Here is a 21,169-nt window from a genome sequence, read left to right on the forward strand (position 1 = left end):
TGTCACTGCTGGCGAACGCTGCGTTTATACGCATTAGGCTTACAGTTACGCTCAGTTGTTACAGTACATGCAGGAAACAGATTCTCAGTTTTCTTTCACACTGTTGAGCCCACACGCAAGCATGCATGCTCCCACACAGAACTGCCAATGACAATAAATATGGTGTGTCTTCTCAAGTAAGGAATGTTTGCTTGTCTGCTCCGTCCTGATGCGAGTTTACACGAGCAAACACAATAATACTCTTACTATACTGCTTTTTGTAATGTTAAAAGTGAAACATACTGTTTAAATGTGAATAATAATGAATAAAATCTATCCTTTGTATTGCTTTTCAAGGATGTAAGCAAAAGAACCAAACAGGGTCATGTTAGAATGAAATAGGAATCATGGTTTGTATTCACAAAAACTGATTTGTGTGAAAAGTGCTCAAAAAAGAGAGAGAGCCAGTGTGTCAGTCCTAATTTTAGAATTTTAAAACTCTAATTTTTGCTCTAATAGTATTTCACAAAGGGTCTTAGGCCCCGTTTACACGAGGACACTTGCGGGTAAAAACGACAAAATATTTGATCTGAAGTGCCTTTCGTTTAGACAGTGACGGCGTTTTTGGGGCTTAAAAACGCAAAATTCTGAAACCACCCTCCAGAGTGTGAAACTGTAATCCGCTCCACCATAGCGTGTCTGTCTACACTGTCAAGACACAAAACTCTGCTCAGATCTGCTCACGTCACGTACGCGGTTACGTCACATACATGGTCCAGTACAGGGAAATAAACAAACATGTGGTCAAACAAAATGCTCTTATCGCTTTAAGTGATGCTGCCTGGCGTGCATACCCAATCCAATTCCACACACTTTTGCGTCACTGTATGCACGCAGATTTCCTCCCAAAAACGCGGAATAAAAAGTGAAGATGCGAGGCCACTTTTGCGTCTTTTCAGCGTCTGTTCAGACCGTCATCATGTAAACGTAGCCTTAGTATTAAAGCCAGCTCCTAAACCTGTGAAAATGTCCAATACTGGCAATCTGCCTGGAAGTTCACATCAAAATTCTAGAAACCTTGATATAAATGATACAAAGCTTTTTTAAAGATATCGCCCTAATGATAAGTGAATTATGATCATAGTGGAGCTAGTCAAGCATGCAGTCACAAAAGCAACCCAATAACTCCAGAGATCTCCACCTTTGAATATGTCCTTCCTTTCATGCAACAAGTCGAAGCTGTTGATTCTTTGTTTGCACCTCATTATCAGCAATGGTTGTTGCAGTCTGATAATTAGGAGGCTTCTTTAACTGCTAATTGTTAATGAGCTGCCAGACATGCTAGAGGCTGACAATTACCTGCACACATACTTGACAAGTCAGTCAGTAGCCTGTATCACTTTGTTTCATGTTAAATCAGTGACACTTAACCTACATTTTATTTCATCATATTTATTTTATTATTACCTCCAACAGTATTTCTATCATAAAGTCACTAACAGAGACAAAAAACAGCCCCAAAGTCTCCCAATTCCTTAGTAAAAGTTGCTCTCAGCAGCTTTGTGAACATGATTTACATGTAAACTCTTTTCAGGAGTCCTCATTAAGGAATAACATGAAATGTTTTGTGATAACAACCCAGAAACCCCCGCCTCTGCCTGAAACTCATTGTTTCAATGGATACTACTTCATGGTCTTCCACCATTATCAAGCTGAATATGAGCCGAGGAAAAAGGGATGTTTGATAGCCATAGCAACAGCAACTAAGGGGGTGAAATGAATGAACTTGTTTTGTTACTCTTGTTTTCTAATATCAAATGCCTGACTTATGATGTCTCTAATTATTTATATGCCTCGAAGGTTCTTGTTTTCACTCTGATGAGGTCTAATTATCTTGCTCTTGTTGTGCTGTTAAATTTAATTCCATACTTGGATATGAGGTCAGAGTTATATAATTGCCTTAAATGTTTTTTTCCTCTCACCTTGACAATGTTTATTATTTGTTGTTATGTCTTTATTGCTATATTGCTGCAACCACCTGCTGCTGCATTTGAAAAACAAGCACACGCAAAGTAAATTTCCTCTGGCTTGTTTGTATCACTTCTGGCACACTGTTTCAATTACAAACTTTCACAACATGTACAACTAATTTCAACTACCTGTGCTTTTGCCGGTACTGTACCAGAGATGTACACTTATCTCTGCTGGGGACCTAAGCTGTGAGTGAGGGGAATGACTTGTCAGTTTGGATGTGGTGGAGTCTGAGAAGAGGCCTGCTGGCTCTGAAGACGTTCAGTGGTTTGCCTGCTGCTCTGCCCTCAGGCTGTTGAGCCAAGAGACAGCTGGCAGCAAACTCTGTTAAATCACTCATCTTCACAATTAAGACTCACAATTATAAGGCTTCGTATCTGTCTATGTGCCTGCCCTCAGGGCTTCCATGAGAAAGACCAGCGAGGGGGACGAGAGAGAGGAGTGAGCTGGGGACATGAAAAGGGGGAGTCAAAAGCCAAAAGACAGACAGACACTTCTGAGGATGAGGGTCAATGTGTTTTTGAGTGAAAATGTTTTTTTTTTTTTTTTTTTTTGCATGGATTCAATGCTAACAGTTTTATGTGAGAGTGTAACCTTCAAATAAGAGTAGGAGAAGGTTGAAAATGTAGCAGTCCCAGAGGATCATCAAAGCAAGCTGTCCCCTTACAGACAACACACACAGAAACACACAGTCCAGGGGGCTATTTATTTTGGACCGTTTGGCATTACAAGTCAAACTTCCCAAACTTGGAGCGAACAGAGGGCAGAGCGAACTTAGGCTTCAAGGGGATAAAGGCTTTGAGGAAACATGGGGCTGATGGAAAATAGCACTGAGGGAACATGGGGCTTTAAAGCAAATCTGTGATTTGTGATTTTGGGCTATATAAATATAATTGACTTGACTTGACTAGTAACAAGGGACTGAGAGAACATGGACTTCACTAGGACATAGGGGTATGGGAACATGGAGCTGATGCAAAATAGGACTGAGGGAACATAGGATCATACCTGTCAAGTTTTGGATTCGAAAATTAGGGAAATTTTCCGGCGCCTGTTGCAAGCAGTCCCACCACCTCAACCAAGCTCCAGTACCCCTTACATTTTAAAACAGGTGTACAAGAAAGCTAAAATCACCACTTTTCAACCACTTATAAAGTACATTTGGCTTTATGCACAGCTGGACTACTTCCTGATCTTCAGCCAGCTCCTTTGTTTCCTGTATGCCATTATTGGACAAACTGATTAATCCAGGTGTGTCTGACCTCAGTTGTCACAGCAACAATAATCAGACACACCTGGATTAATTAGTTAGTCAGAACCCTATGGGTGACGTCACGCTGACTATGTCCATTATTTATTTATTTAATATTTATAGCTTTTATTGATAGAGAAATTTTCAGAGTGAAAGGGGAAGACAGAGGGAAAATGCTCCAAACCAGTTTTGAACCCAGGCCACCTGCTCACAAGGACTGAGCCTCTATTTATATATGCTCTACCTGGTGTGCCACCGGAGACATACCATGTTTAATAGTTATACAGTCTATGCTTGTCACTCATCTGACGTCACACACTAACCTCTTGACAACTGCCACCTACAGTACCTGTGGTAGCTACTGCAGGTGACAGATCAGACTGGGAATGTCTTTTTTTTTTTTTTACTCCCCCCGCCTGGTTAAAATACGGGACTTTCCCGGCCAAAACGGAATACTTGAGAGGCATGCATAGGATTCGAAGGAACTTGGGCTGTGGGAGCATAGGACTGAGGGAACATAGGGTTCAAGGTAACATCGACACGCTCGTCAAATCAGAAAAGCAGATTAAACTTCAATTCAACTGAGTATTTTTTTCTAGGCTAAACATGGACTGATTAATTCAAATGTAATTTAACTTATTAATTGTCTGAATTAATTCACTTTGTCCAATCTCATCTCGTCATGCTCTGTTCTCCAGCCCAAATTCACTTTCTCACTTCACATCATTTTTTAAAGAAAGTTTTCAACTCCCGTCACACAGCTGGACCTTTACATAGAATTAGACCGTCTCCGGGTATCAACTGTGATCAGAATGACTGTGAGAGGGGCTTCTGTCTGCCCTTTTATTCAACCACCCACGCTCAATCTATTTTCCTGGACAGAGAGGGAAAAAAAGGCAACTGACACATAAGAAGTGCCCGGGGTTTGATGGCTGCGACAGTTCTCTGAGCCTCCTGTCCGTCACACTAAACCTACCACTGGCTGTCCGTCACCCTAACCCTTTCCTTGTCATCACAGCCCAGCCGTTCTGCAGATAATGCAACTTGTTAATTAGGCATGCAGTAGATTAATTAAACTGATAGAGAGGTTGAGGTTCACTTTTCTTCTCTGTGTGGGGGAGTGTTGTCATTGCCAAGGTGAAAAGAGACAAACAAAGGCAGAGAATTAATGTGCACAGGATGGATTTTCTTACCTTATGTGGCTCGACATGACCCTGATCCCACTATAATGTTCGTCTTGTATAAGATACGAGAAAGGCTGCTTAAAAACAGGAGCGTACGCTTTCATGAGCTGGTTAAATTCAATTTTTGTCCTTCACTGTTTCCTATTGTATAAAGACATTGACGGTGAAAAGGATGTCGAGTGAGGAAGATAAATGAAAAAGCACTAAAATGAGAGGAAGTGAAGGGAAAAGCAAGAACAAGAGGGAGAAACATAAAGGATGAGGGAGCTGGGACATAATCCCAGAAGCTCCAACCTCAAGTGCTGGCTTTAAAAAACACCAATTTAACCTGCCAGTAAAAGGGGAGGAAAAGAGAGCAAATCGCTTGTTCTATCCGTCTCAATCCCCTCTTTAAAGCAGGACACGTGGAGGGAGCGAGCACAGGTGTGAGCATCTACGAGACTCGGCTGGCCCAGAAATGGGAAGCCTTAATCTCTGCTGACCCTCTCTGTCATCATCCTCTGGGACTTCAGCCACTGTCAACATCCTCAATCATAAACACGCATACACACATGCAGCACACAAACACAGTGAGATGAGAGAGATCTGTGTCTTCTGCCTTATATTCATCCTCATACCCTGTGCACACAGCTCTCAGGTCATCAATATTACTCTGATAGTTTTCACTTCAGTTTTTTTCCCCTAACTCCTGCTTCAGAGGGCTGGTTCTATCCACAAAGCGCTGTAAATGTTGTTATTTTAACAATGAATAAAATAACAATTTGTATTTTAGGTGATGCTAATAGCAACTAAAATCCACAGATAACCAAACTGCAGCTCCTCTCAGCTTCAAGCAGCGAAATGGGCTCTTTCACCTTAATGTTTTGGGTTTACAGTCCCTAACTTTAATGTTTTAAATCATGGCTCTCATCAGCGCTGTTTCCAGCCAAAGCACGAAGTTGCTTTTAGCTAAATAAATTGTAATGAACTGAATGTGCGCCACCTGCCCAGCACCAAACAGGAAACACAATTAGCAAATAGCTGGTGCACATGGTGCAGCATTCAGCTGCTAAAGGGACTCATATTTAACTCCATATCTGCTGAATGTGTTAATAGCAACATGGTCTCACAGAAATCCGTGAAATAGCCACGGATTTGCTTAACTCAAAATCTGTGGAATAGCCACGGAATCACTCAAATTTCCGTGAAACTGACACGGATTTCGCTACACTGCAAATGAATGACGTATAATGTCATATCCCGTGGCTATTCCAACATACAAAGTGATTATGTACATTCACTGAGTGAATATTTAGAAAATAAAACATATATTTCTCGCTAGAAATGTGACCAAAATCCATTTTTATGCAGAAACTAAGTCATAATATTGATTTTGTCTGACCGCCGGAACCTTGAAAGTCACGTGACTTGGACACAAACCAATCAGAAAAAATATCCATGGAATAGCCATGACTGTGATTAACTTGCATTGTAGCAAAATCCGTGTCAGTTTCACGGAAATTTGAGTGATTCCGTGGCTATTCCACGGATTCCTGTGAGACCAGGTTTGTTAATAGGCACCTTTTGGCTAATTTGTTAGCCATAAGGGCTATACCAAGTTAGAAAATGTCAATGTAGGGGAGTAAAAAGTGGCCAAACAAAATCAATTAATGCTGTCTGAATCAGTCTGATGACGACTGAGCATCTTCAATCCAATTTACAGTTATATACAGTCTGATTAGCAAATCTAAACATTCTGTTTGTAGAGATTAAGAACAAATGTCCTTATATGTGAACAACAAAGTTGGGAATTTGTCAGTTCAATCCATAAAAAATGTTTTGGTTATGTGGTTATTAAAATAAATATATTGCTTCCATCTTTGCTAAGGGGAGAAGTCTGACATTATTGAATATTATTCATCATAAAGGTCGTTTTGGGTGGTGAAACAAAACACCAAAGCTGTTGTTTACTTCAAGAATACTTTTATTCTGTCCTGTTTCAGTTTAATGACACCTAGAAAACACACTAAAATGCGCTAAAAACAAGCATGGATTATTGCACCCCAATTGCAGAACCATTTTTGTTTAAGGAAAAAGTTTCAAAATGCTGAATGTTTTTAATGACATAGATGTTCTTTGTGCATCTAATCTCTACACATGGACTATTGTGTTTTTGCTGTGACATATGAAGGGGCTAGCGCTCCATCTCTCTCTGTATCTGTCCCGCTGGGCTGACAGCATCATTTCTCCTCATCAGACCAAAGCAAGAACCCTGTTGATGAGTAACTTCACCATGCTGCATCATCTTCATTAAGCACAGCACACATTCTTACAGCGACAATAACGAGAAGAAGAGGCAAAGCAAACGAGGGATTGCTGAGCTGAGTTGAGACAAACTGACATCAAAGGTTCAAATTAACCCTTTAAAATGAGGCGGATGGACGTCTGAACAACAAGAAGCTTCGACACTTCTGACAAGTGACTGATCTGTAATGTGATCTGACGGAACTGAATTGAGATGCAATGTGTTTTTCCATTTTCCTCTGGGGGTTTCAGCATCTGATCTAAAGTAACTGTCTCACACTGACAAGAAGATACAACGCTAACAATCAAATAATTCAATTACAACTGCCTCTGATTCAAAGAAAATCAATCATATCTGCTTCAGAATAAGTCGCCTTAAGTCAAGTACAATGTCTTACAAAGAGCAAATCAAAAGCAGCAGAGTCAGGAAATAAACACTGAGTATTTGTAAAAAATAATGTGTTCAACAGACAAAAGGCTCAAAGTCAACAACATGGATGTCTTCCTTGACTCGTCTGATTTTCAGTGATATCGTCCCTATTTATAGTTTGTACTAAACCACTTCTCTCCGAAGAATGTTCGGCGTGGATCTCAAAGGTATTTTTTTTTTTTTTTTTTTCAAAAACAGGTCAGCGTAGCCCCATGTTTCAGGTCATCGTTGAGCTTGGAGGGACAGTAACTGGGTCGAGTTAGAGGAGAGGTCGGAGACAGACTAGTTAAGACGAAAAAAAGGGAGAAAGAGAGAAAGTAAAAAGAGTACAAACAGATTCGTTATTGTCCCGGCGACCCCTGGCAGCACTCTCAGGCCTCAGAGTTGACTATGATACAGGCTGACTCGGAGAGCCAGGGGTGGAGCTAAGGGCAGGGCAGTGCAGGGGAGGGTGGGGAGGGGGGCTTGGGCGGACAGTTTTGAGCCGTAAGGTGTGAAGTCGTGTTTGGGGAAATAGGGCAAGAGGAAGGGATGACGGGGAGACAGGCAAATCGCAGTTGGTAGCAGAGGAGAAAAAGGAAAAAAGGGGGGTGGGTTTCTCTTTTTGGTTCAGACGTGGGCGTGGTTGTGGCCCAGCTCTCCTCCGTGGTGCCCTCCCTCTCTGTGGCTGTGCCTCTTGTGCTTCCTGCGCTCCCTCCTGCCCTTGTGGTGGTGGCGCCGGTAGCGGTGGGCTCGTCGTGCTGGTGGAGCGAGAAAAACAGAGCGAAAAATAGAGAGAGTGAGATAAAAGAAAAGGGCAGGCGATTTATTAAAGAAGCAAGTCAGAAAGAGTGGAAAACTGATGTAAGCGGGAGATGAATCACTGACAGGCATCAGAAGCATTCAGCAGATAGTGGGAGGGAGGTGAAAGCAGGTAGAAGACGAGGGGAAAGGGATGAAAAAGCAGGAAGGTCAAAACCGCATGATCTCTGTTGAAGGTTCAGCTGTTTCCTCCACACTGAGGGAATCTGATTTATCTCACTTTCAGTCGACTAGGCGCCTTTAGCAAGAGCACACCGAGCTAGCCACCCACTCACAGCCTCAGTTTAAGCTCGTTCCTGGGGTGTACTGCCAAATTAGGTTGCTCTGTCCCTTTCTGGATTTTGCCAACAAAGACATGTCATCTGCATTGAGTGATAACAGCACTGTAACTTTGGGCCATAAAAACAACTCTGTCCAAAGATAAAGAGATGAAAGGAAAATAATTTTTTTTATCACTTTCAACAGAAGCGACATTATTTCAGTATTTCATCATTACTGTCACATTGTGTGCTGAGTGAAATGAAATACAAGGCACAGTTTGTTGGAAATTTATATATATATCAAGCCTTTACATCTCCTCCTCTGAAGAAGAAAAAATGATGCTGAAATGTTAAAGACGTTTATTCTGTCTATTCTGTTGGAGTGAGTTCTTTTAAAATCACTGTAGGAAACAGAGTTTAATTTAAGGCTCGAAAGAGATTCGGCGTGTGAATTAAGAGATGTTGTCCTGTATATCACAGTCACCATTTATTATTTAATAAGCGACCACAGATTATGATTTATTTGGTTGTTTAATCATTCATTTGACACTGCTGACATAAATACATCCATAGGCTAGTTTAGTACTTTGTGTGAAATAGGTCTACATGCTTTGGGGGAATCGTGTGTAATTTGGATGAGTTAACATCTGATCAGCAGAGAAGTTACTTTGCTCTGTTGTTTCTGGCTCTCACAGCTTGGTCCTCTTAACGGACTTAATGCTGATGTTTATATTTTTGAGACTTGGCCAAGTCTGAAAGCAGTTCAAAGCTCAAGTTGTTTGCCTTACAGTGTTAGCGTTAGCTTTGTTTTTGCTCTGCTCTAATTTGTCTGTGTTGGCTGATGAGACTGCACTAACTGACCTGTAAGCTGCTGGCGGCTCACAGTATATATTGTAATTGTATAAGCACATCTGAAGGTTTGCACTGAAGCATCCACACTGCAAAAAAAAGGTGTGTCTAAAAACATATAAAACCACTAAATCTGAGGGAAATGATCTTGCTGCAATTTCACTTGATTAACTCTTAAAACAAGATAAATTAAAGCTGCAAGCAGCGTTGAACTGGCCCAAGCAGAGTGCACCTCAATTATTTGTTTCTTACCAAGATAAAAAAAACTTTAGATTTAGAAGTGTTAGATAATTTATCTTGTTTTAAGAGTTAATTTCTTATTTTAAGCGTTCAACATGCTTATTTATAGATTTAACAATCTTAATTTAAGAAATCTTGTCAAGTGAAATTATCTGTCCATGCAGCAAGATCATTTCCCTCAGATTAAATTTTTTATCTTGGTTTTAGACACACCTTTTTTACAGTGCACACTTGATTCAACCGATCAGCTGTTTGATGACTGAGAGCAGTAAATGATTCTTCCCATTTGTGCTGCTTGGTTGGAAGAAAACATGCAGCCACATGGCCCTTTCTGAAATAGTTTGGACATGCCTGAAATGGAGAATCAAGCTGTGTACATGACCGTAGCTGATGTTAAAAGGAGTAATTTAGGGAAAAAAAGAAAATGTAAATGTGGAAGGACAGAAAAAGCAAGACATTAAGGAATGCAGGCAGACCATACAGCCACAGAAAAGCAGTGGAAAAGGAAATAAATGGTCCACCTAAAAAGGTTACTACAGTTTACAGTAGTTACATTACAGTGTGACACATTATTACATTAGCTGCAACTGTTAGCAAATGTTTGTTAACAATTTGAGATGTATTTCTAAACTTCATTAGAAATACATTTTGATAGACTTCAATACAGCTTTTGATCCATCACTTTTCATGTGCTGCTGCTGTTACGTTAAGTTACCTTTGTTGACAAACTGAACATAAATCCATAGGCGACATTCTTTAGAGTCTGCAAATGTTAGTGTCAAACTATGTGGGCTATAGCGGATAGTCTACCTATATCTTAAAATGATCATTTAATGGTGTAAATTTAATGGAGTGAAAGTCCAAGTGTTGTTATATCAGCACTAATGGCACTAAATTCCTCTTGTCCAATCAAATTACTTGGTCCGATCTAAGTGTTGTATCAGGTCGACTCTTAGGTCAACTGATCAATTCAATTCAATTCAATTGGCTTTATTGGCATGACGTAACACTGTACATATTGCCAAAGCAAGCGACAGTAAGGAAAGCAATATTTACAATAAATTATTATGATTCTATCATTCATTTTAAAAGAGAAGAAAAACTAATAACAATAAAAGAAAGCAATATTTACAATCATTGAATTACAATCAATCTATCATTCATTCAATCTAACCGTCCCAGCAAAGAAGAAGAAAAAATAAATAAATAAATAAAAACAAAATAAAAACAAAACAAACAACAGCTGTGTGTCACTCAGTGTCTCTCAGTGTGTGACAGGCAGAAACATAGACTGCTGCTAATCTACAGCTCTGTGACTCTTTCCCGAGGAGGAACAGCAGTTTTTCCTCATCTGACCATTTTAAAAAACCTTTTTGACAGATTCAAATATTTTGGAAATATGTTTCTCTAATTAGTTTATATTTTTGACATTTGGTGAGGAAGTGTAGTTCTGTCTCAGGCTGACAGGCTGCATTGGCAGCACAGCCTCTGCTCTGCAGGGAGCCAGCTCTTCCTGTGCCTCCCTGTTTCCAAAGCCAGGCTGTGTTCGCTCAGTCTGTACTTTGTCAAGGTTCGTCTCAGCTGTGGATCCGTCACCGTGCTCAGATAATCTGCTGTGGTGTACTGTCGGTTCAGATCCAAGTAGCACTGCATTTTGCTCTGTGTTTTGATTTGTGTTTGCCAATAGGTGATGTAGTCTTGTTTTAGCTGTTTTGTAATTTGGTTGGGTCTGATTGGTGCAGTGCTCTGTCCCTGGGCTGTGCCTGTAGTGCAGGTTTGTGACCTCAGCCTCAGGACCAGCTGGGTCAGGGGGCTCCTGCTGCTTATCTGCTGGTATTGCAGGGCTTGGAAATTATATGAGAGGGGGTCACTTTGGCACTTGTCATTATGATCATTGACTTCAGATGCTAAACTGCACTAAAATAAGAGGTGTCTCTGTGAGAATGTAGATTTATTTCATAATTACCACATTGCTTCTCTGGGGATTAATAAAGCTCCATCTTTGTCTTTGAAGTCAGAGTATTTTCTCTTCAAGCACAAACATACAGGATCGATGTAAAGGACATAAACATCCTTTGTATTTAATAATCAGTCTACCGGTTGCAAAAAAAATGTTTTCAAAAGCTTAAAAAAAAAATTAAAAGAGCCACCTCAAGCATAAAGCACTTCAAAGGGGACCCTACCAGTTCTAAGTAAGCCCAGGGGACTTCACTCAGTCTGCAACCACACTAATCTTTTTGCTTGCAATTATTAATAATGAGAGCACGGATGGTGAGCCTGAATGGTGACAGCGGCTCCCGAGGGCAGTTAATGCAGAAGGTTCGTCTTACGGACCTATGGCGGTGTGCTAAAAATAACCAAATGTTAATTTGAGAATGACCTAACAAAAGGAAATACTGCTTTAAGTCTTGTTCTCCACTGTCCCACTCCGTGAAAATCCTGTCGTGTTAAACTTACATTTTATGCAGATGATTTTAGGCCGGTCCCACTTGCCGTTGGCACGACACTTAGCAGTGGGCACGTGGCGCTGCAGGAAGCCGTCGGCGCACTGGTAGCGAACCACAGAGTGGATGTCATAGTGGGAACGCTTCCGACCAATCAGGAAGGCATTATCCACAGTGGGAGGGGCTCCGCAAAGCACTGTAGGGACAAGAGACAACACAGAATATTAATCAGATCATACACTCTTGTTTATTTTTATATCCTCTCTTGTGAATAATAGATATCTAATTATAATGACTTCTACCTGGATTCACCTTATCAGTGTAGGTGATTAAAACACTTAAATGTCTTGAATGGTTTCTGCATTGGACGTGTGTTCTGACTCCTGATTTTAAGGCACACACCTCTCAGCACAAACATCAAAATGTGGATTTAGTGTCTGCAGGACAGCATGTCTGTCTAAGTCTGCCAGTGAGTGGGCAGCTGTCAAAGTAACACAGTGTTTCAGACACATAAAGAGTCAGAAAATCAGAAAAATGTTTACACACACTGAGACGGAGAGAGGACTGACACTTTGGTCAGAGACTGACAGGATGGACGAGCCTCAGGGACGCACTCAAACAACTTCACAGATATTTTAACTCTCCTGTCAGCGGGTGCCAGTCTCTCTGGTGGAGGCAGCAGGTGGATGTGTTGGAACTCTGAGATTCCCGAAGTGGCAGTTCAGCCTTTCATCATAATAGTGCTCCGATGGGTGGATTATGAGACCATGTGGATCTGAACACAAATATGCAAAAGGCCCCAACACATGGATAGGAGCAAGACTTTTTATAGTTGTTTTGCCTCTTTTTGTGACACCCTGTATTTTTCTTTCTGTAAATATTTTTTTGTCTGTGCTTTGTTGCTTCTTGTAGTTGTTTGTTGTTGTGTGGACATTCAGTGTTTCTTTGTGTTTGTTTCACCCCTTTTATTAGTTGTTGTGAGTCTCTTTGTAAATGTTTTAGTTTCTTTGTAGTGAATAGATAGCCTGGGTATACCCATACTACTTGCAGGCTCAATTTCATTTCGAACCTGCAGGCGGTCTGGCAACCACGGCCGCTTCTTAGCCCTGTTTTAGGGATCCAATCACCGAATGGGGAGTGACTGCAAGACAATGACACGTACTACTTGGCAGACGGAAGCTTCTAGTTTTGTAGTTTTCTACAAAGCATCCAACATGGCTGCAGCAGACGCGAAACTCTCTTTAGCTGTAGACGCCGTTTTAAATAATTTAGAGCGAAAGTTGATTTTAAAAGAAAAACAACGTTTGACTTTACACTCTTGTTTCACCACCAAAAAGGATGTTTTAGCCTTGCTGCCGACAGGATTTGGCCAAAGCCTAATCTACCAACTAGCTTCTCTACCGCTCACTGCTGTAACGCCGGTGATCTCACTACGAGCCGGGGGACAGCGGAGCCGCCCAGAGACCCGCAGCAGCTCGTCTATTGCCCATAAAATCAGTGGATGTGTGGCTGAAGTACATGAGGGGGAATAAGGCGTAAAATTAAATAGTCTTGCAGAAAGCGAGAACTGGAGAAGCAAAGCAGCAAGCAACACTCTCTCAACACTGCCGGACTGTGAGCAGCCAGAGTCAGAACATGCTGCAGAAAAGCGTTGCAGAAGCAGAATTGAGCATTTAGTCTCAAAGTAGAGATGGGCTATGTAAACATCATTTTCTGTCACTCTACATACGTCATCTGGTATAACTGATACGATTGGCTAAGAGCTACGTACAGACGCTTTTGATAGACATTAGTAGCGCCCGATAAAGGCTCTGAATGGCTGGTTTCCAGACTAATCTCATTTGTAATTAGTCTGGCGTTAGCCAGGCTAGTGAATAGGTGCCTCTTTGTGGTAATTTTGAGTCTTTGTGGTTGTTTTGTCACATTTAATGTGGATTTGTGTCTTTTTGTGGTCATTTGTGTCTCTTTTGTAGTGTTTTTTTTTGTTTCTTTGTGGTCATTTTGAGTCCCTTCCTGATTGGTATGTGTCTCTTGAGTGATATTTTGCAGGTCAATGCAAAGGGACATGTCAGCCTGACGTGTATGTTTTTTTGTCACCACCTTAAATTTTCATACATCTATAATAAGCTTTGATTATATATTACCCAAGCTGACAATATGTTTTTTAGTCATGACAGTGAACAGCTGCTAAACCATCAAATAGGCAGAGGTGAGAGAAGCTCTATTACTAGTTCAATGCACTGCTAAGGAGTTTTCATCAGAAGCTTTATCAGGCAGCTTTGTAACTCTGTGGCTTATAATTCCCACTGCAGTGTTTCTCACACTCATCTTTATCAACCACTAAACCTGATTTATTGTATAAACCAGTAAGAACATTTATTCTATTGATAAAACATGCTGAAGAACATGAGCTGCATGTCTCTTTCCATGTATTTTCTCTACTAGAATCTGCTGCTAATTTAAGGGGATCTTGAAAGGAAAATAAGCTTCTTTACATTTTGGATTTGGCAAGTGTGTTTGTTTGATGATTATACACAGTTTGTACAGTTTGGAAAGTCTGGCCAACTTGTACTTTACGTATGGTTCTGCTTCTAAATAAACCATGCCAACGTGAATCTCTTGCATAGCCTCGCCAGCATCAGAGAATTTTGGTTTCTTAATCATTCCAAATATGATGTGGAATCATACAACGTTTTTATCACAGCAGACATTTTGGACTTATCATAACAGGGAAAGCAAATAATATGCAAAGATGATGCTGTTCTACCCATTATCATAATGCATTGCAGGAATTAATGAAGTCTTTAGTTCCACCTGTGTTTGCTTATTGAGCGTCTGCTGTGAAAAAAAGGTTTATTTAACTTTAGTTTCGCTCCACATATTTCCCCCTGGAAATATGCAGGCTGTTCTCATTCACTGTTTGAAGTTATTCCTATAAAAAGTAATGCTCTATAATTCACAAAGGAGGTACGGCCTATAATGCCGTGTTTATGTTTGACGACAGGTGCCAACCTCTCTTTGCCGTAGTAATAAAGACAGGCGCCAAGGGTAAATGAGGTGACGTAATATAAAGAGCGACATAGTCCGTCTAGGGAGGAGGTCAGGCTAGATAGATGGATTGGTCAAGCAAACACAGTACTTTAAACAAGGAGGCCTTTGTCCATGTCCCACGTAAAAATCAAAAGTGAAAATCCTGATCTTTTTTCTAAACTTAAACAAGTTGTTCTGTTTCACAAAGGTACCTGTTAAAGGGGTCAGGTAGGTCAAATTTGAACAGATATCATATGAACCATTCATGAGGATGCATTGAAATATGCTGTATTTGTGTAATTTAGATAATTTTCAGTATGCATGTCAGAATGCTTTTTTTATGATCCTGCACAGCTTGCAACTAGTCGACTCAAACGTAACGTAATACTTACGTACGTGTGTATTTCAGGAATAGACTTCTGCACTGTCAGAACTGGAGTAAGATGTGTGTTGACAGACTGACCATGAAAGGACACTTCCTTGTTATGCTTTAGGATCCTTCAATGTACAAGAATAGCTAGCTCTGAGCCACGACTATATAAGATCCTAAAATTGAATCCGAGCTTGTGTGCATAAAATGTGAATTGAATGCCACTGCTTCTCCTCTGTCATCAAACCACATAAAAAATGAATCATATCAATGTATCACCTTTTAAAACTGGGTATCAATGTAATGTATGTGCTTGTAACAAAATAATTCACATTGATTATAAAACTATCCACTAAACATGCATCATCCAAAAACAAGCGGACAATTCAATTCAATTCAATTCAATTCAATTCTCAGTCCCAGTTTGAGCTCATTTCTGAGAGCTGGCTAATTGTTTGAAGGGTTAAAGAATGTGAAAAAAGGTCCATGTTGCCCCAATCAAAGGTACCTATTCTATTAACACCAGTAACACTGATTCCACCCTTGAATTTGATGTACACACTTCACAGCCAGGCAGTCGTGACAAGACTTAATCAGCAATCAAAAAATGTTTACAAACCCTCTAAATTCCCTCGTCCTTGTCCTAATACCTCTTAAATTCTTAATAAGGGAAAGCAATGTCATTAACTCTGATGAAAGGTTTAATGCCACATTTACAGTTTAATGTGTTGTGGAAGGAAGGGGCAAAAAGCACTTTCCTCCTCACTTGAGACGATCACACACTCAACACAAATGGAAGGCTAAAAGGTAGTTTTCCATTAGTCCTCACCTACAGCACAACGCCGTTGAATGATTTCTCGCAGCGGGGGCAAGCAAAAGTCAGAATGTATTGAAGTAGGGATAAAAGAAAATGTCACCAAACTCAGAAAAAAGCAAATGGAGCTGTGATTTTATGGGTCACAGAATAAAGCCTGAAGGACGTATGGGGCTGCTACTGAGAGAGGAACCTTTTTTTCTTCTTCTTAAAACATATACATCTCAAAATACTCCAAAGCTGCTTTTCAGTCTTTAAACAGCGACTTAAACCAGTGAAATACAAGAGTGTTTTTGGTGTCCACTGATTGTTAAAGACTGAACATTAAACAACTCCTAGTGTCTGATAATAGATCTGTCACACAAACTGTCAGACAATCGCTATTTGCTTACATGATGAGGTTAGATTATTATTATTAATAAACTATGAATGTATAACAAATGTACACTCTCTCCTGCTGTAGGTTGATTTCTAATTACACGTGGACTTTAAAAGTTCAAACCAGGTTTCTAGTAGCCTCATAATGGTGGCTACAGTTATTGCTGAAATGACCATTTTTTATACTAATTATGGATCAAATATTAATGATGTGGGGCGTCCCAGTGGCTCACACCGGTAGAGCGCTTACCATGTAGCCTGAGTCCTTGCTGAGGCGGAGCCGGGTTCGAATCCGGCCTGAGCTCCCTTTGCCGCATGTCTTCCCCTCTATCACCCCCTTTCACTCTATCACTATCAATAAAACCAAAAAAAATAATCTTAATAAATAAATAAAAATATTGATAATGTTGTACAGTATTGCCGCAGAGAGAGAGAGAAGTTGCTAACTTTGTGCAAGCAAAGCTGAGAAAGAGTAACACACACACACACACACACACACAATGGAAAACGAATAAGACGGAGTAGAAAGACTGAAGATAGAGGAAAGAAGAGGGGATGCTAAAGAAGAGAGATATAATTTACTTTTGTAGAAGAAAAACGAAGGAAAGGAGTTTTTTTTTTTAAAGAGTTTTCTTATCATATTGTACAGTATGTAGACTAATCCAAACTGTTTAATAAAGAATGACTGTATGCAAAGCTTACAGATAGCAGGTGTTTAGTTTCCAGCAGCTGATTTAAAGTATTTTAGTTAAGCTGACATTAAAAGCTAGTACCGAGTAAAGTAAAGCCCAGTTTTTGGAGCTCCCCCAGAAAAGCATCAGATCAGAACATACAGTAGACTATATAAAATATGAATGAATTCTCCACCTGTCACTCAGAGCAGCCACATCCTTAATTATGCATAACTTTAAGCCTTAATATAATTTATATGGGTAAGTTTTATAAAAATATAGCCCCTTCACAGTTGTAAAGAACAGGGGAATTATCTATAGAGATCAAAATTGTTTTCTACCAAGCTGTAAACGTTTATTTCAGTTGTGAAGTTGGGTATTTTAACATGGGGCTCTACAAGGATTGACTCGCTTTTGAAGCCTGCCTCAAGTGGTGATTTGAGGAACTTCAAATCAGCGTTCAAGAACTTTGTGTGAGGGGGCACCACATGGATTAGACGCTTTCCTGAGAGGCTCCGACGCATCCTCACTAAAACTTCATTTAAAACCCCCACTTGCACTAAGAAAGTTTAATTATGAGCAGCACAGGAAGAAATGTTGCCAATGGGAAACTCACAAACTCAAAAGCAGCCTCCAAGAAAGAGGGGAAAGCTGCTTTTACTGTGAAAGAAGACGACGATGCTAGCAGCCAAGCCAATTTAGCTAGCTGCTCCACCACTGGTGCTGGCGAAGCTCCGAGCCCACACTGGCTAGCGTCACCAGCATTTAATTTGCCCAAAACCTCCACCTGCACTCCTGTTTACTATAACCATGCCTTTCCCCCTTCACTTACTGATAGTACTTTTAAACTTTGGGAAAAAAAATCATTCATCAATCATCACTATTGCGGACCTCTATATCAACAACAGTTTTGCCATCTTTGCTCTGTTAAAGTAAAAGTATACACTCCCAGATACACATTTCTTCCGCTACCTCCAGATTAGAGATTACATCCGCACAAATATACCACACTTTGATTCTATCCCTGCCTATAGACCATCGAACTGTATGCTCTTATGAAGCAGGCCCCCGACTCAAGGAGGCTTGTCTCTTGATTTGTCGATCTTTTCGCAGCACATGACCTGGTTAACACACAATATTTAAAGGAAACATGGGAAGAAGACCTGGGCGTGACGGTCACTGATGATAGCTGGGAACCTACTTAAAGGACATTCACAGTTGCTCCATAAACTCTAGACACCAACTTATTCAATTTAAAGTGCTTCATGGGCTGCACTACTCCCGTACCAAACTAAATTCTTTTTACCCTTCTATCTTCCCAATTTGCCCAAAATGTAAATCAGCTGAGGGCACCCTGGGCCACCTCTTTGGGTCTTGCCAACAAGTTCTGGTCAGATATTTTTCAGTGCTTTTCTGAAGTATATAACTGTGATATTACACCAGATCCTTGCACTGTCATTTTAGGCGGGACCTGACATCTATTAGCTTTACCCCACTTACAATGGAAGACATTACAATATGGCATGGTTATTGCAAAAAGGAATGTTTAAACCCTTTGGAAAAATGAAGATGTGCCTTTCTTCAAAACTTGGCTAGTAGAAATGAACAACGTATTACATATGAAAAGGGCTCAATATAGTGTGTCTCTCAGCCCTGCAACCTTTGACAAAATGTGGCAACCATTTCTGTCCAATCAATCTAGAATGGCCTTAAGTGCTAGTGTGTATGGATGTACATATAGATGTGTATATACTAGTGGTGTCAACAATAATCGATTCGGCGATGCATCGCAATGCGGGGCATGCACGATTCAGCATCGATGCGGCAAAGTGCCATAATCGATTATGTTTATTTCCTGGCCTCCAGTGGAAAGTTGTGGGGGCCAGGGTGGGAATTTCATGACGCCCCACACTCTGGCCTTGATGCCCTGTGAAAAAATGTTCAATTTACGGCCAAGGTGGCCTTTGCGCCCCTGTCAAAGTTCCAGTAAACACAACGCTAACCCGACCCAGTCCCTGTCCTTCCAGACTTGGGTGCATCAACACATGGCTCATTTGAATATTCAAATGAGCCATGTGTTGATGCGCAGCACAGGTAAGCTAGCGGGACAAGCTGTTTTGATATGTTGTGACTGAAGTATGTGGTAGTATTTGACAGAACTTAACATTTATGTTTTTATAGAAAGTACTATTGATAGGTAATTACCATTGTATTTGCCTATTTAAAGTCGACTCGTTAATGTTACATTTTTGCGTCATGAAAACTAGCGATAGCTAGCTAGTTGGGATAGCGCTAACGTCTTCCCTACCTCAGGGACAAGGGGTCGACATTTAACTGATTTAAATTTCACCTCAGCAGGTTTCTTTTTTATGGCAGGAGGCATTTCTCTTTCCTTACTCTTAGATGAACTCAGGCAGGAGATTAATTTTGCAATCTTTTCAAAATATATGCATTTGCCGTCTTTTCAAAACAGGTTCATTTGTCATTTTCCAAAAAGGTCCTTTCTAATATATTTAATATATTGTGCATTAATGTTTCTTGGTGAATGAGAATGTTAAGGTATTAATCTGAAAGGTAAAACCAGCGTAATTTAACCAAACGGCCTTTATGCCCTGTCATGTGGCCTTTGTGCCCTTAAAATAAGTGTGAACAGGAAGGCCAAATGGCCTTGCCCCTAAAATGACGAAATTCCAAGCCTGGTGGGGGCAATTGTTCTGTCGCTAGTTTGGAGTTTAACACGGTTTTAAACTCCAACTCCCAACTACCACTCCAGTTTAAAACTGTGTTATACTCCAAACTAGTGACAGAGCAATTGCCCCGTGAAGTTTCAATTACTTCCGGCGGCATCATAACAACAACAATCAAGATGGCTGAGACGGAGGGAGATGCCCGCGATAGACGGGTAATTAAAAACGCACCCAAAGCTTGGAAAGCGGACATCTGGGCACATTTCGGATTCTATGAAGTTAATGGGAATCTAGACAAGACTTACGCGGTGTGTAAAACCTGCCACACTAAAATCAAGCACGTTGGCAATACAACTAACTTCACGAACCATGTTGATCGCTGGCATCCTGAGTTGGCTTCAACAGCAACACAAAAAGTTGACACATCCCAGCCAAGAATTGACGAGTCGCTAGTGTCAACCGGTGTCAACGTTGCCACACAACTCTGAGAGAGCAAAGAGGATCACACGATCGGTGGCATGTTTCATAGCGAAGGATAATTAATAATAATAATTTTATTTAATGACATCTATTTCAAAGATACAGGAGAGTGATGATACACACATAGCAGCCAATAAAATCTATTGTTATTAGGCCTATCTGACTGCTTTTATTGCCTCATGACTGACGAAAAATGTCCCTTGTTGTGTGCAGTATAATTGTGATGCATCGCAATGCATCGTAGAATCGAATTGAATCGAATCGAATCGAATCGTTACCTGGTGAATCGTAATCGAATCGAATTGTGAGGGCAGTGCCAATGCACACCCCTAGTATATACAGTAGTGTTCAATGTATGACCACAGTTTTTTTTTTTAGAACTGGAGTCAACCAACTTGTGGCACCTTTCAGCTGTTATTCCACTCCAAGATTCTTTAACAACATTCCACAAGTCATTTACATTTCTTGGTTTGCATATGTGTACAGATACCCATTCAGTGGCTGGCGCCGATTTTACAGTATTATATTGCTTTAAATCCTATAAGAGCATGCTTTTGTTTTGTTTATTAGCTTCATTTTGTTTTTGTTTTGTTTGTTTTTCCCATTTCTTTATCCCTGGGGGTGGGGGTGGGGGGCTGTTGTTTTCCTTGTAGTTGTGACGTATGTTTATAAAACTGAAAACTTATAAATAAAATGTTTTTTTTTAAAAAAAAAGCACGCTTTGTGTGACATTTAGCAGGCTAAATACCCTCTGGAGACCCCTTTGGAGACCCCTCTGTCACCGGTCAGTCAGGGAGTTTGAAATGACTTCAAGACTCTGTGTAGTGTGAACGGTGCATCAAACAGACAACTTTGAAAGTCGTGCAGTGTGAATTAAGCATAAGAGGAAGTTACTCCTGCGTGCAGGTGTGTGTGCTTTAGCTGTGTACTTGAAAGCAGCATGATTCTCTGGGTATTTCCTGTCGCTGTGTGCCTGTGTCTGTGTG

The 21,169-nt window shown here is 40.5% G+C and overlaps 1 protein-coding gene across 2 annotated transcripts in view; it reads right to left on the bottom strand.

Moving 5' to 3' along the window:
• Positions 1 to 4,431: 4,431 nt before the first annotated feature.
• Positions 4,432 to 21,169, bottom strand: part of ncanb (neurocan b) — a 210,637-nt gene continuing 193,899 nt past the window's right edge. For both annotated transcript variants that reach the window (XM_059341715.1, XM_059341716.1), the window contains exons 15-16: positions 11,767 to 11,949; positions 4,432 to 7,899 (exon numbers count right to left, since the gene is read on the bottom strand). In XM_059341715.1, the coding sequence (XP_059197698.1) occupies positions 7,769 to 7,899; positions 11,767 to 11,949 (314 nt within the window). In that variant the 3' untranslated portion in view covers positions 4,432 to 7,768. The remainder of the gene's footprint in view (positions 7,900 to 11,766; positions 11,950 to 21,169) is intronic.

This window comes from Centropristis striata, chromosome 9, assembly GCF_030273125.1.
Source record: "Centropristis striata isolate RG_2023a ecotype Rhode Island chromosome 9, C.striata_1.0, whole genome shotgun sequence".
In the NCBI taxonomy this organism is placed as follows: domain Eukaryota; kingdom Metazoa; phylum Chordata; class Actinopteri; order Perciformes; family Serranidae; genus Centropristis; species Centropristis striata.